The 13,911-nt window shown below is 48.1% G+C and overlaps 1 protein-coding gene across 1 annotated transcript in view; it reads right to left on the reverse strand.

The window, feature by feature from the left end:
* Window positions 1-7,930: 7,930 nt before the first annotated feature.
* ADIPOR2 (adiponectin receptor 2) overlaps window positions 7,931-13,911 on the reverse strand; it is an 88,868-nt gene continuing 82,887 nt past the window's right edge. Inside the window, 1 exon segment of the mRNA XM_066369481.1 lies at window positions 7,931-10,672. Within this exon segment, the coding sequence (XP_066225578.1) occupies window positions 10,544-10,672 (129 nt within the window). The 3' untranslated portion in view covers window positions 7,931-10,543.

Consider the following 13,911-nt stretch of genomic DNA (forward strand, 5'->3'; position numbering starts at 1 on the left):
GACTTAAGACTTCCTGCAGTTCTGCTCTCAGTGACCTGGTGCTAAGAGCACAGTATTGTTGCAGGTAGGCACCCCACTTGGCTAGGGTTTGGGCCATACCACTATGTGGTTTGGTTGCCCAATCTCTCACCCATCCTGCAATAGGGTATGTAGGCTTGACCATAATTGGTGTTGTGGTTGTAATACTCTCAGTGGCCAGGAGGGCAGCATACACAGCTGCCAGCTGCTTCTCCACTAACGAGTAATGAACTTCAGCACCTTTCCACAATTGGGGCCAAAACCCAATAGGTTGCCATAGGCTCTCTGTCCATTGCACAAGCCCCATCCAAACCCCTCAGAGGTGACATGGACATCAAGCTCACAGGGCCTGGAAGAATCAAACACATTCAAGGCCTGTGCCACTTTGACAGCTCTCTTAGCAGCTGCAAATGAACCTTGCGCCTGCTCAGTCCAATCCCACTGAACCCCCTTCTGAATAAGGTGATATAAAGGGCACAGTAACTGAGCTAACTGGGGTATGGATGCTCGCCAGTACCCCAACAGACCTAGGAATTCCTGTAACTGCTTTACCGTAGTGGGCACGGGGTATGCTTGGATCTTATCTATAACTTGTCAGGGATAACCTTTGTCTTACCCGGCCAGAAAACCCCTAAGAAATTGACATATAACCCAGGTCCTTGTAATTTGCCCTCATTGATCACCAGCCATACGCTTTCAAATGGGACAGCAGGGTAGGGACTGCTTGCTCCAATTCTGGAAGAGTCACTAGTTAGCATAATATCATCAATATAATGTGCATATGAACCACCTCTGGCTGTTTCCAGTTAGCCAGGTCAGCAGCCACCAGCCCATGGCACAAGGTGGGGCTATGCAAATAGCCCTGGGGTAACACTGTAAAGGTCCATTGTCTTCCTTCCCAACTGAAGGCAAATTGGTCTTGACTCTGTAGCTGTGTCAATAGAGAAAAAGGCATTAACCAAATCTGCCACAAAGTGGTGTGTCCCCAACTCATGGCTTAACCGATCCATCAGGTTAGCTATTGAGGGAACAGCAGCGTGCAAAGGGGGAACAACTTTATTAAGTTCTCTGTAATCCACTGTCATTCTCCAGGTTCTGTCTGATTTGCGCACAGGCCATACCAGGGAGTTGTAAGGGTTATGCACCAGCTGGATGACCCCCATCTTTTCTAGTTTGATGATCATCCCTGTGATTTCTTCATAACCGCCTGGCAGGTGGTACTGCTTTGTGCTAGTCACATGCTGGGGAATGTGCTGCATGCCCCCGCAACACTGCCTTTACATATGACCTGGACTCACAGGTGGAACTCCCGGGCTGTAGTTTCCAACCACAGTCCTTGTAAGACAGCTACCTCCAAAATATGTTCAGGAATAGCAGAATACATATACCTTGTATGGCTTAGGAGGCAGTCTTCCTATCCCCAATGGAAGAGTTATTGACTTCACTTGAACAGTTTGGCCCCCATAACCATCAATGGCCATTTGGGTCCCAGTGAACTACTCTGGGTTCCCATAAAGTAGGAGACATTCTGCACCTGTATCCACCAAGGCCAACACCTGGGGACCAGTGGATAGCCAGTTCCATATGGGGCCTCTGGTCTCCACCCATCTTTGTTAGTTGGGTCCCTCGACCTTCACCCTATTCAAACTGGAACAGCGGGCCTTGGGGCTCCTCCGCTCCCTCAGCTATCTCCATCATATAATCTTGCAACCATGCCGCCCGTGCATCAACCATTTTATTGGTAGCTATTGGGGCCATTTGTCTCAGCAGCTGGAACTTCTGCTCTGGTTTAAGCTGCCTCCAAAGCTCCAAAAGAACTTTATAAGGCTTGCCGTCTAATTTCTCCCTATCTGTCCCAGCTGGGTGATCTTTATAGGCCCATTTCTCTCGTTAGTCAGGGGGTGAAGCAGCACAGGCAGCAGCCCTCACTGCATTATGATTCCATGCTGCCTCCAGCTCCCCCACATCTTCTACCATCTGTGTAACTGCATGGATGGACTGCCCCACATAGGGGCCCAAGATAGCCACCAGTGACCAAAAAAGAGCTGGCGGGGCGCTACAGAGAATAACGTCCCTCATCCCTGCTGTAAACACTTCCTCAGCTGGCCCACGGGACCCCAGGTTGAAAGCAGCATTCTTTATACTTAGTTCCCAAAGGGCCTAGGACAGCTCACTATAGGACTGCCACCAACTCACTGCCCCACGCATGTCTCCAGCATTCTGCCAGACTGTACGAATGGCAGCCATCACCCATTCTAATACGTATTTCCTGGGTTGTCATGGCAGTTCTGAAGAGGCTGCCTCAGGGAGGAGTGCATGGTAATGGCGGTCAATTTCTCCATCTCTGTTCCGGAGAGCATGATGCCATCCACCGCGTGTCCTACCACTGCAGCAACCCTACCAGGGGGTCGGTAGGTTTCTGCCTGAATTGCACCCCAAACTCCATCAGCTCTACCTGGGTGTGGGGCTAGACCACAGAGTGCTCTACTACCTGTGGAGGGGCTGTGCCTCCCCCTGGGAACTCTTGGCTGCTGGGTTTTTACCTTCTGGGTGACCACCAGTTCATTTTAATCTTGAGCTATTGGTTCTGCCTCCTGAAACTGCTGGATGGAACCAGAAACCACTTCCCAAAGACCTTCCAGGGTGCCTGGCCCCATCCACCCCATCTCAGGGGGCATTCCCCACCCTTCCTCCTCCTCTTCGGGAGTCCAGCATGAGTTCAATGTGGACAAATCTACTCCCGGAAGTTCACACCCAGCCAAGGAAAGGCTCAGCTGTTTCTGATGACTCTGGTTGGTCTTCAGTAGAACCCAGGGACAGAAAGATACTGAGAAGGAGGAGCAGACTGAGACCAACAATACCTGCAGCGGAAATGAGGCAAATGCAAGAGCCGGCCCCACTTGAAACATAGCTGCCTCAGTGAGATACATTGGGGGCGGGGTGGGGGGGTGGGGTGGAGGAAGCAGCTCTGTTTCCTTCTGAGGCTTAAGAATGTTCTAACTCTGTGTGTGAGGGGGGGCAGGGGAGCAGGGAAGTGAATAGTAATGAGAAAGACCCAGAATCCTTTTACGTCAACATGGCTGTGTGTTATGTCAACAAACGATTGCTATTTTAAAAAACAAATAAAACATCTTTGCAAAGCCCTACTATAAAGGAACTTTTGCTTCTCTCTAAGGAAAAGCCAGTGAGCTACTCAGCTGCCACACGGGAGGACAATGCGTGTCCAGCAGAGGAGCAGGAGAGGCTGCAGCGGAGCAGAGGTCCCAGGGACAAGAGCAGTGCCTCACAGTGCTGGGGGGCGGTCTCCAGAGGGCAAGCTCCACCCTCACCGTGAGGTCCCCGCCTCCGTGATGGTCTTTTACTGGCCACTGATCTACGGAAGAGACCACCTGGCTCTGGTCCCGGGGTTGGAACTTTTGGGAAGGTTCCAATTTTCCAGGCAGAGTCTGCCGGAGAGGGAGCTGTATTTGGGGACTTACTCTCCACATATGCACCCCCTTCCCCCAGGGTCTTGAGGCCCTGAGGTTTCCTCCTCCCTCTCCCTCAGACCTGGCTCCTCAGAGACTGCAACATGGTGAGAGCAGCAACAGTAGAGCAGAACTGTGTAGAAATTCTGGGGAACCAACCTCCAATGAGGAGAGCTAGCCAAGCCCCATAATCATAGGCAAGGGCCTTGGGCACCCTTCTCAGCCCTCCACACTTTGAAATACAAGTTTCCCGCCAGCAATTGTCCCCACTTCTCTCTAGAGTAGGCCAACTCAATGAAACACGTTCATTATATTTGTAAAATGTCGTCTATTATCAGTACACAGTGTTACTTCCATTACCACTGAAGTCTCACAACAATCCTGTGAGGCATTAACAGCCTGTTTACAGCTGAAGAAATCGAGCCTCAGAGAAGATAAGGGATCCACTCAAGCTCACTCAACCAGCTTAAGTAGTAGAATAATGCTAGGAATAGCTAAGGTTCACATGTGTCAGGTAAAAACAGGTGTTAACTTATTCAACCCATGTATCATCCCTCTGAAGTAGCTACTAGTCCTAGGCCCATATTATAGGCCAGGAAACTAAAGCACACAGTTGAAAACTGGCTCCAAATTATTGGAAGAGTATTTTCAGGTTTGAATGTGATATTCATAATAATGTGTCCAACTATTACCTTGTTTCTTGGAGGAGGGATGGAGAAACGACAGTTCAAATGCCAGGAACAGTAGGCAGAGGTCACAGTTGTCTACCCAGTGCAGGAAGCAGCAGGAAGCCCCTTCTCCAACCCCGATGGCTATCATGGCTCAGAGCTTTCCCACCGTTATGTCACAAAGACCTCATTGTGACAGGCATGGCCCCATGAGCACTTTCTCACCATTGCTCCTGCCCCTCCCTGCAAAGCCCATGGCTACCCACACACCCTCCTGTGACATTGAATGTTCAGGCCTCCAATAGCATCTGACCTCAACTACTGCCTCCCAGACACCGACTGCTAGTCTCTCTCCAGGGCAATCCAGAGTTGTGTTTTGAAAGGCTTACTTCCCCTACCCAACCAGAAAGAACATTTTCAGGCAAATTTATCAACTGTTTTAGCTATGTAATTTTTTTTTTTTTTTTTTTTTTTTTTTTTTTGTATTTTTCTGAAGCTGGAAATGGGGAGAGACAGTCAGACAGAATCCCGCATGCGCACGACCGGGATCCACCCGGCACGCCCACCAGGGGCAACGCTCTGCCCACCAGGGCGCGATGCTCTGCCCCTCCAGGGCGTCGCTCTGCCGCGACCAGAGCCACTCTAGCGCCTGGGGCAGAGGCCAAGGAGCCATCCCCAGCACCCGGGCCATCTTTGCTCCAATGGAGCCTTGGCTGCGGGAGGGGAAGAGAGAGACAGAGAGGAAGGGGGGTGGGTGGAGAAGCAAATGGGCGCCTCTCCTGTGTGCCCTGGCTAGGAATCGAACCCGGGTCCCCCGCACGCCAGGCCGACGCTCTACCGCTGAGCCAACCGGCCAGGACCTTAACTATGTAATTTAATAACCAAGCTTAGTGCTCTGGCAGATCCTGGCCTCACTTTGTTCGCTTAATGCCCATGCTTCTGTGTGGCCCGCAGTGGACTGTAAGATCTCCACACCCCTTTCAGAACCAGTGGAACAAAAGACCGTTTCCGATAAACTAGCTTGCTCTCTTCACATGGGAGAACAGAATATTCTTTGAGTTTTGCCTTCAGATGTCAGAATTATCATTCCTCTTTCCACTTTTGACACAATCACTGAAGGACAGCAGGGGGCAGCCTGGCTCAAGCTAAAGAGCTTTCACCTTGATTCTAGAGAAAAAAAGTGCAAACCAAAGTCATTTAAGTGACAAGAATCTGAGGTACAGAACTCTGAAATCCCTTTTCTTATAAATGTTGCACACCTTTGGAAGACAAAGGACTCACGGCTGCTGTGAGATCCTTCTTCCTCAGTACAGGGAGATGTTTCCTAAGTCCACCTAGTAACTGTGTGTTTCAGTAGAAGAGCTTTCAGGTAAAAGTGCTTCTACAGCTGCTTCTTGATGCTAAGTGAAGTTCTGGTTCCGGAGGGCAAGGGAGACAAGTAAATGTGGGAGGAGGGGAGGCACAGACCACAAACGGAAGAGCAAGAGTTTGGCAGAAACGCCAGCCAATCATGACAGGAAATTTAAGAAATGTTGATCTGTAAAAGCATTGCGCTGACGGATGCAAAGGATGTTATAAACCTCACTTTAACAGGTGGGGAACAGGGTGGGGAAACAAATGACTTCTTGCCTATGTCCCCTGGCACATGGCAGCGCTGGGCTCTGAACCTGCAGGGAGGTTCAGGTCATTGTAGTTGCAGGGATGGTGGTGGCGGTGGGGGGGGGGGGGAGTTGAGAGGCTTTCACGGACACACAGCTGGGTCCTCGGCTTCCTTGGGTTCCCGAGCCCCCTCCATGCCGTCACCAGCAGAAGTTCCAAGAGCCAGACTGACATTGTTTCACCAAATCAAATAGTTGAAGGGAGAAAAAGTGCGTGCATTACGGTACAAAGTGCTCCAAGGGAAGAAAATACAGATATTCTGTGACTGAGGCAAAATATTCTAGAAACAAGGCAATTATTCCCACTGCCCAGAGGCTTCTCTAGGGCACCTAGATCCCTAGCATCCTCCCGTCAGAATTCAAACTTGTCCTTATCTTTCTCCTTTACAATATCCAGAGCTCACCTGAGAAACAGAACATGCAGACAGCTTGTGAAAAGGCTAGGGAAAAATATAGTGCATTATTTGTGGACCTCTGCTTTTCTTTTTTTTTCTTCTCTAAAATGAGAAGCTGGGAGGCAGACAGACTCCTGCATGCACCCAACCAGGATCCACCCGGCATGCCCACCAGGGAGCGATGCTCTGTTGCAACGGGAGCAATTCTAGCGCCTGAGGCAGAGCCCATGGAGCCATCCTCAGCACCTGGGCCAACTTTGCTCCAATGGAGCCTTGGCTGCAGGAGAGGAAGAGAGACAGAGAGAGAGGGCGGGGGGGAAGGGTGGAGAAGCAGATGGGCACTTCTCCTGTGTGCCCTGGCCGGGAATCAAACTTGGGACTTCCACATGCTGGGCTAACGCTCTACTGCTGAGCCAACCAGCCAGGGGAGCTTATTTTTCAAGAGCAGAATGCCATCTGGTGTTCTATACCCCAGATAACATCTGGGAAACACTGAAGTTTTATCTGTACTTGAAAATGAGAATTCAGAGTGGACATACAATCCCAGCACTTGAAAACTCCCCTGCAAAAACTAAATTTACCTAAGAAGGGTTAGGATTCCTATTCTTTAATTAAATAAAAGGGTTAACAATCCCTAAAACTTATAAGTCAATATATGTAAGACGACTTAATCTGAGTTTTCTTCTTAGAGTGCCAGCAGAGGCGGCCGTAGCTTTTCTGAGCTTCAAGATTTGCACTTAGGAGATGTGAGCTGATCAGTTCACAGGGTGTTTTACACGAGACATCAAGAGGCCTTAACAGCCCTGGCCAGGGGGCTTGTTGGTTAGAGCAGTGGTCAGCAAACCCCGGCTGGCAAGCCACATGCGGCTCTTTGGCCAGCTTAGGAGTACCCTAATTAAGTTAATAACAATGTACCTACCTATATAAAGTTTAAAAATTTGGCTCTCAAAAGAAATTTCAATCGTTGCTCTGTTGACTAATGAGTTTGCCGACCACTGGGTTAGTGTTGTTCTGATACTCCAAGGCTGTGGGTTCAATCCCTGGTCAGGGCACATATGAGTCAACCAATGAATGCATAAATAAGTGAACAAAAAAATTGATGTTTTTCTCTCTCTGAAATCAAAATTTATACAAGTCCATTGAGCAGACCCCTTTGCATAACGTGTTCATTATAGTACACATTATTCTTTATAAACTTAAATAATAAATTAGGGACTGCCCCCTTGAGTTAGCCCTTCCTTCTATTCTAAACCTGTCAGAAAGGGTGAGAGAAGTGAGCTGGGCATAGCACACTTTGGTTAGTGAATTCAGATTGTAAAGTTCCTAAAAATTCCTTAAGCTTCAATGTTGACATTAAAACTTCAAGTAAGCCTGACCAGGCAGTGAAGTAGCAGATAGAGCATCAGCCAGGGGTGCAGAGGACTCAGTTTCGAAGCCCCTAGGTCGCTGGCTTGAGGGCGGGCTCACCAGCTTGAGCCCAGGTTCGCTGGCTTGAGCAAGGGGTCACTCGCTCTCCTGTAGCATATATGAGAAAGCAATCAATGAACAACTAAGCTGCTGCAACAAAGAATTGCTTCTCATCTCCCTTTCTGTCTGTCCCTATCTATCCGTGTCTCTCTAGCAAAATCAAAACAAAAAAAAACCCAAACAAAAAAAAAACAAGAAAAGCCAAAAGCTTTGAGGTAAGCTGAGGCAGTAAAACACACCCCCACACACAACAAAAGTTCATATTCCATTTGTTTTTTATTAGAAGTTGAGAATACAGCAAGTAGGGAAATTTCATGGTGAGTGGAACCACCGCACAGATGACTTTCTGAAACCCCAACCTTCTATGATCCCCAAAATGTGCTTTGTGGCTTGAGTAATTTATAAAGGGTAAGAGAAAGAAGTCCTGAAAAAGGCCACTATTTAATGGTGATAGAATGAAGCTGTAAAGGTCCTAATCAGCCTAGGGCCAAAAAAGAAAATAAAAAATCTGCAGAGCAAGCAAGCCTCTACTGCTGAGAGTAAGGCACTCAGGCGCCAACCTGGGGAGTTCTCAGCGAGCACTGCAAGAGCAAGTGCAGTGAGGCTGTTGCTAGTGAGCTGCACACACACATGTATACATGGGCACAATACCCCACAGACACATACACAGCCTAAAGAGATTTTTACTGGATTATACTTTACTTTACCCTGGATGTATAGGGTTTGTGCTATGTTGAACCAGATCCGGCTCCTCCTTTGGGACAGGTGACTGGGCTCAGAGACTGCTGCCTCTGTTGGTGATGTTCCAAGCCAGCATCTTACACCCCGTGTCCCGAAGTGTAGGACTGAAGAGCAAGTCTGGCTTCTGATGCGTGCTGCTGCTCCCATGGAACTACATGTTTCCTTCCGGGGGGCCACTGTCCAGCTCAGCGGTCTCCTCATGGAACAACACTGTTCTTTATTCTGTCAGGCACTGAACCAGGTCACCTACTGGGTCTGCCCAGCACCCAGGGCAGCGACCTTATCCAGAACCAAAATACTCCAAAGTTCTTCTCAAGTTCTACAACTGACTCTTCCTGGTTTCCAGCTTGTACTGGAGACTGGAAGTGAGAGAAAAGAGAAAAAGAAAACCTAGTAGGGAATAGGAGGCCCTTTCCATATTCCCGAACACCTAGCTGAGGATACCAGCCCCCACGCTGAGGGCCTCGGTGTTCAGTTCTGATACCCACCATCCCCAGGACACACACTTGCTCGACGCCTTGAATGACAGTAACTGAGACTCTAGTGTTATTTGGGTGGTTCGCCTAGGAGCCAAGAATTCTATGAACCAGCGCCTTCCCCTAACGCTCTGTGACACAGGGTACCTCTGAGAAATCATCTTTCATCTAACTCAGCGGTTCTCAACCTGTGGGTCGCAACCAAAACACAGGGGTCGCCTACATGCTGATCTAACTGCTCTTCAGAACTACAGCTTTCAAGATTCTACCAGACTCCCTGGCAGTATCATACAATTTCCTCTTACCCCTTCTCACCACACTATCCTTTAAAAATGGGTTTCAGGGAATGTTAGTACTCCATGGCAGGTGTGGGGCCCGGCTTTACAAGAGTTCTACTGTTTGTTTTTTTGTTCAAGGAAAGCTGATATGCCGGTCATACTGAGGCTCACCAAGACGGTGTGCCAGGTGAGACTCATCTTTCCTAACCCAAAGGAAGCATCTCCCATCAGGAGGCACCTGGACAAGGCACTCTTCTGGCTGGCTCCAAGCCAAGTACAATGATGTCAGGGAAGGGTCCATTTCTATTCCCAGGAGGAGGAGGAAGGGTAGTTGGGGCAGTGATTTTAATAGAGGGAATTTCCAGGGTATTCCAAAGCTCCATGACAAGGAAGGATATGGAGAACTGTCAACATTCCTGCAGCCAGGTAAGAGCTCCTCCTGTGGTCGCCACCACCCTTCTGCCAGCAAAACTGATGTTCTGAAGCAGGTGGCTCTATTTCTTAGAGGGTCGTCAGCATGAAAAAGAAGTTGGTCTCAAAGGACGCCTTAACTAGAGCCTTTATCTAACATCCTGTTAGCCATTCATGTGTTGCTCCCACTCAGAGAACACACACCACTGCCTCCACCTCAGGACTCCCAAAGGCGCTGGGCATGAGTGGTCACATGATCACTGGGCTGGGGCTGGGGCTGGGGCTGTGCTCGCTGCCCCAGCAGGGCCCAAGGTTTGTCAGCCTTCAGAGAGCACCTCGGTGCACCAAGGCATTATCCAATCCGGGCTGCCACCTGATCCTCCTGCAGTCACTTTGTGCAAAACTGAAACAGTGTGTGGTACTTGCATGTTTCATTATACAAAAATTCTCCCTCTCTCTCCAATCCTATATTTAAACATTTATATAAATTTCCATTTAAACAGTAAGTTAGAAATCTTATTTACATTAATTTGTTTGTTCTCCCAAAAGATCATCTGAAATCATACTCCCACCCTTTAATAACATATAAATGTTAGCCTCGATTGGTCTATACTGCTGTTTCAAGGAGAAAGGGAGAATGAACCGCCAGCTAACCTGCTTCCCCACCTCCTACAAATAAATACGATGCGATCAGAAGCCAGTCTGCCAAGGGTCTTGCAGAGCTCTCAGTCAGTACATCCCAAGAATACGTCGGGTTTGGGCCATTTCTCCAAACTGATGCACTTTGAGGTATGATTTATTTGTTTTCTCAGTCATGTGCCGTGTGGAGCCCCAGGTGTCACCAAGGCCACGAGGCTGTCAAAGTTCGGGGGCTCCTCTGGTACTGGCATCAGTGGCCAGGAAGGGAGGCCTGAAGGCGCTGCAGGCCCTGGTTGAGGGTCGCGGTCCTCAGCGACTGCAGATGTTACTGAGCATCTTCTTCACTGCAGCCTCCACCCACCATGAAACGGAACTCCTGGAGGTTTGAGACCCCATGGAAGTGAACAAAAGCGCCGGCAACCACAAAGATGTGGAACAGCTGATGAGAGTGAAACTGGAAGCACAAAAATAAAGGGTGGGGTGGAGAAACCCAAGCATTATTAAAAGTTTGCAAAAGCCTGACCTGTGATGGTACAGTGGATAAAGCATTGACCTGGAATGAGGTTCTGGTTTGAAACCTTGGGCTTGCCTGGTCAAGGCACATATGGGAGGCAACTACTCTCAGTTGAAGCTTCCCACTCCTCTTTCTCTCTCTCTCCTTTTTTCTTTTTTAATTTTTTAAAATTATATTTATTGATTTTAGAGAGGAAGTGGAAGAGAGAGAGGATGTGGGAGAGAGAGACAGGAACTTCTATCTGTTCCTGTATGTGCCCTGACTGGGGATCACACCAGCAACCTGTGCTTCGAGATGATGCTCTAACCAACCGAGCTATCTGGCTCACTCCTCTCTTTCTAAAATCAATAAATAAAATCTTTTTTTTTTAAGTCTGCTAAAAGTTTATATCTGTGTGTGTGTTTACATATTAGAGAGAAAGAGATTCTTTTCAATTTTTCTATTGGTTTGAGAGAGGATAGGGGTTGGTGGGGAGAAGCATCAACTCATTGTCCCACTCAGCTGTGCACTCACTGGTTGCTTCTCACTCATGCCCAGACCAGGGATTGGACCCAAAACCTCGGCACGCCAGGATGACACTTTATACACTGAGTGCCATAATGATACTTTATACCAGGGGTCGGGAACCTTTTTGGCTGAGAGAGCCATGAACGCCACATATTTTAAAATGTAATTCCATGATAGCCCTACAACGACCTGTGTACATTATGCATTATCCAATAAAAATCTGGTGTTGTTCTGGAGGACAGTTGTGACTGGCTCCAGCCACCTGCAACCATGAACATGAGTGGTAGGAAATGAATGGATTGTAATACATGAGAATGTTTTATATTTTAATGTTATTATTATTTTTTTTTTTTAATTAAAGATTTGTCTGCGAGCCAGATGCAGCCATCAAAAGAGCCACATCTGGCTCATGAGCCATAAGTTCCTGACCCCTGCTTTATAATACACTGAGCCACCCGGACAGGGTCCTAAAGGTTCTTGAGACCATTTATTTATGCTGAGCAGAGGGCAAGGAATGGATGTGATAGCTCAAATTCAAGGTGTCCACAGACCTTGGGACGTTCATTAGGCATATCTTAATCCTCTGCATGGAGGCCAGCTGCCCCCCCCCCCCCCCATCAATCAAGGTGCAGCCGCTAAGGTCTAGACATGAAAATGTGCACATTTAACTTTTGAGAATTTGGTGAACTCGGGCAAATAATATGTACAGACTCGCCTGCCAAGAGACCACAAAGCTCCAAGAATCCCCTAACAGGCCCTGGCCGGTTGGCTCAGTGGTAGAGCGTCAGCCTAGCGTGCGGGGGACCCAGTTTCGATTCCCGGCCAGGGCACATAGGAGAGGCGCCCATTTGCTTCTCCACCCCTCCCCCTCTCCTTCCTCTGTCTCTCTCTTCCCCTCCCGCAGCCAAGGCTCCATTGGAGCAAAGATGGCCCGGGCGCTGGGGATGGCTCCTTGGCCTCTGCCCCAGGCGCTGGAGTGGCTCTGGTCACGGCAGAGTGACGCCCCGGAGGGGCAGAGCATCGCCCCCTGGTGGGCAGAGCGTCGCCCCCTGGTGGGCGTGCCGGGTGGACCCCGGTCGGGCGCATGCGGGAGTCTGTCTGACTGTCTCTTCCCGTTTCTAGCTTCAGAAAAATACAAAAAAAAAAAACCAAAACAAAACATGGTAGCTAGAGTTTTCTCCAGCTCTAACACTCTGGAATTACACGAACAACACACTGTAACAAAAGACCAGGAAGGAAGGGCCTTTTACTTCCTCTCAAGTCAACAGCTGATCTACAAACAGATGATACTCCTTCTGATTTAACCTGTTCTGCTGAATGCTCAGAGGGGTTTTCAAATGCTCAATGCACCATTCCTGACCTGTGGTGGTACAGTGGAAAAAGCGTTGACCTGGAATGCTGAGGTCACCAGTTCGAAACTCTGGGCTTGCCCGGTTAAGGCACACGCGAGAAGCAATCATAAGTTGATGCTTCCCACTCCCCTCCCCTTCTTTCTCCCCTCTCTGAAAAATCAATAAATAAAATCTTAAAAATAAAAAATCTATTCAAATGCTCAGTGCACCAAACATTACATCAAAATCACACTATTCTCTCATTAGAGCAGGGGTCTCAAACTCAACTCAGCATGTGGGCCGCAGAGCAAGAAAGATCACAGCCATCCGGCGGGCCGCACTAGGTCTACAAAAGGCAACTGTTACGCAACACTTTTCAGAGTCACAAAACGACCAGAAACTGTAGTTCGTGGATTAGTCTGCGGGCCGCAAAAAATTGTTCGGCGGGCCGCAAGTTTGAGACCTCTGCATTAGAGTCTCAAAATGAAGAAGTACAGCTGCAAAACAGTATTTGCCAAAGGAAAGACACTGATTGATTTTAGAAGTATAAATTAGAAGGATGTATAAGCCACATCCAAAGACATGTTTCCTAGACAACCAAATGGACTTATTCTTCCCCAAAAGGAGGAAAAGTAAAACTTTCTCCATTTCAATGTCAAAATTATGAGGAGGCAATCTCAGAGATAAATGAGCTAATTATGAAGCTCAAAAGGTTGCCTAAATGAGCATTATCTTCATTTTACAGATAGCTAAACAAAACTTTAACTTCTTTTTACTTTTTTATTTATTCCCCACTTTAGAGGGGGGAGGGGGAGAGAGAGAGAAAGAAGAAGGAGGAGGAGGAGGAGGAGGACGAGGAGGAAAGAAACAGAGAAGGAGAAGAAAAAGGAGGAGGAGGAAGAAGGAGAAGGAAGGAAGAAGAAGAAGGAAGAAGAAAGAAGAAGAAGGAGAAGGAGAAAGAAGAAAGGAGGAGGAAGAAGAGGAAGAAGGAGAAGGAGAAGAAGAAGAAGAAAGAAGAAGAAAGAAGAAGAGGAAGAAAGCAGGAAGCATTAACTCCCATATGTGCCTTGACCAGGCACAGGTTTTGGGCTGGCGACCTCAGCATTCCAGGTCAATGCTTATATCCACTGTGCCACCACAGGTCAGGGCTAAACAAAACTTTAAAGAGACTTAGATGATCAACTTAGTCTATAACAATCAGAAACAGGTGAAGGAACAGAATTCTAAAGGTCAGACTTCATATCAAACAACACTCCAATTCTGCACTGTTGGAAATGTTTCAGGCCATCTTCTGTTATAAAATTTTTCATCTATTGGTCCCTTTTATTTTATTTTCCTCTT

Source organism: Saccopteryx leptura, chromosome 2, assembly GCF_036850995.1.
Source record: "Saccopteryx leptura isolate mSacLep1 chromosome 2, mSacLep1_pri_phased_curated, whole genome shotgun sequence".
Classification (NCBI taxonomy): Eukaryota; Metazoa; Chordata; class Mammalia; order Chiroptera; family Emballonuridae; genus Saccopteryx; species Saccopteryx leptura.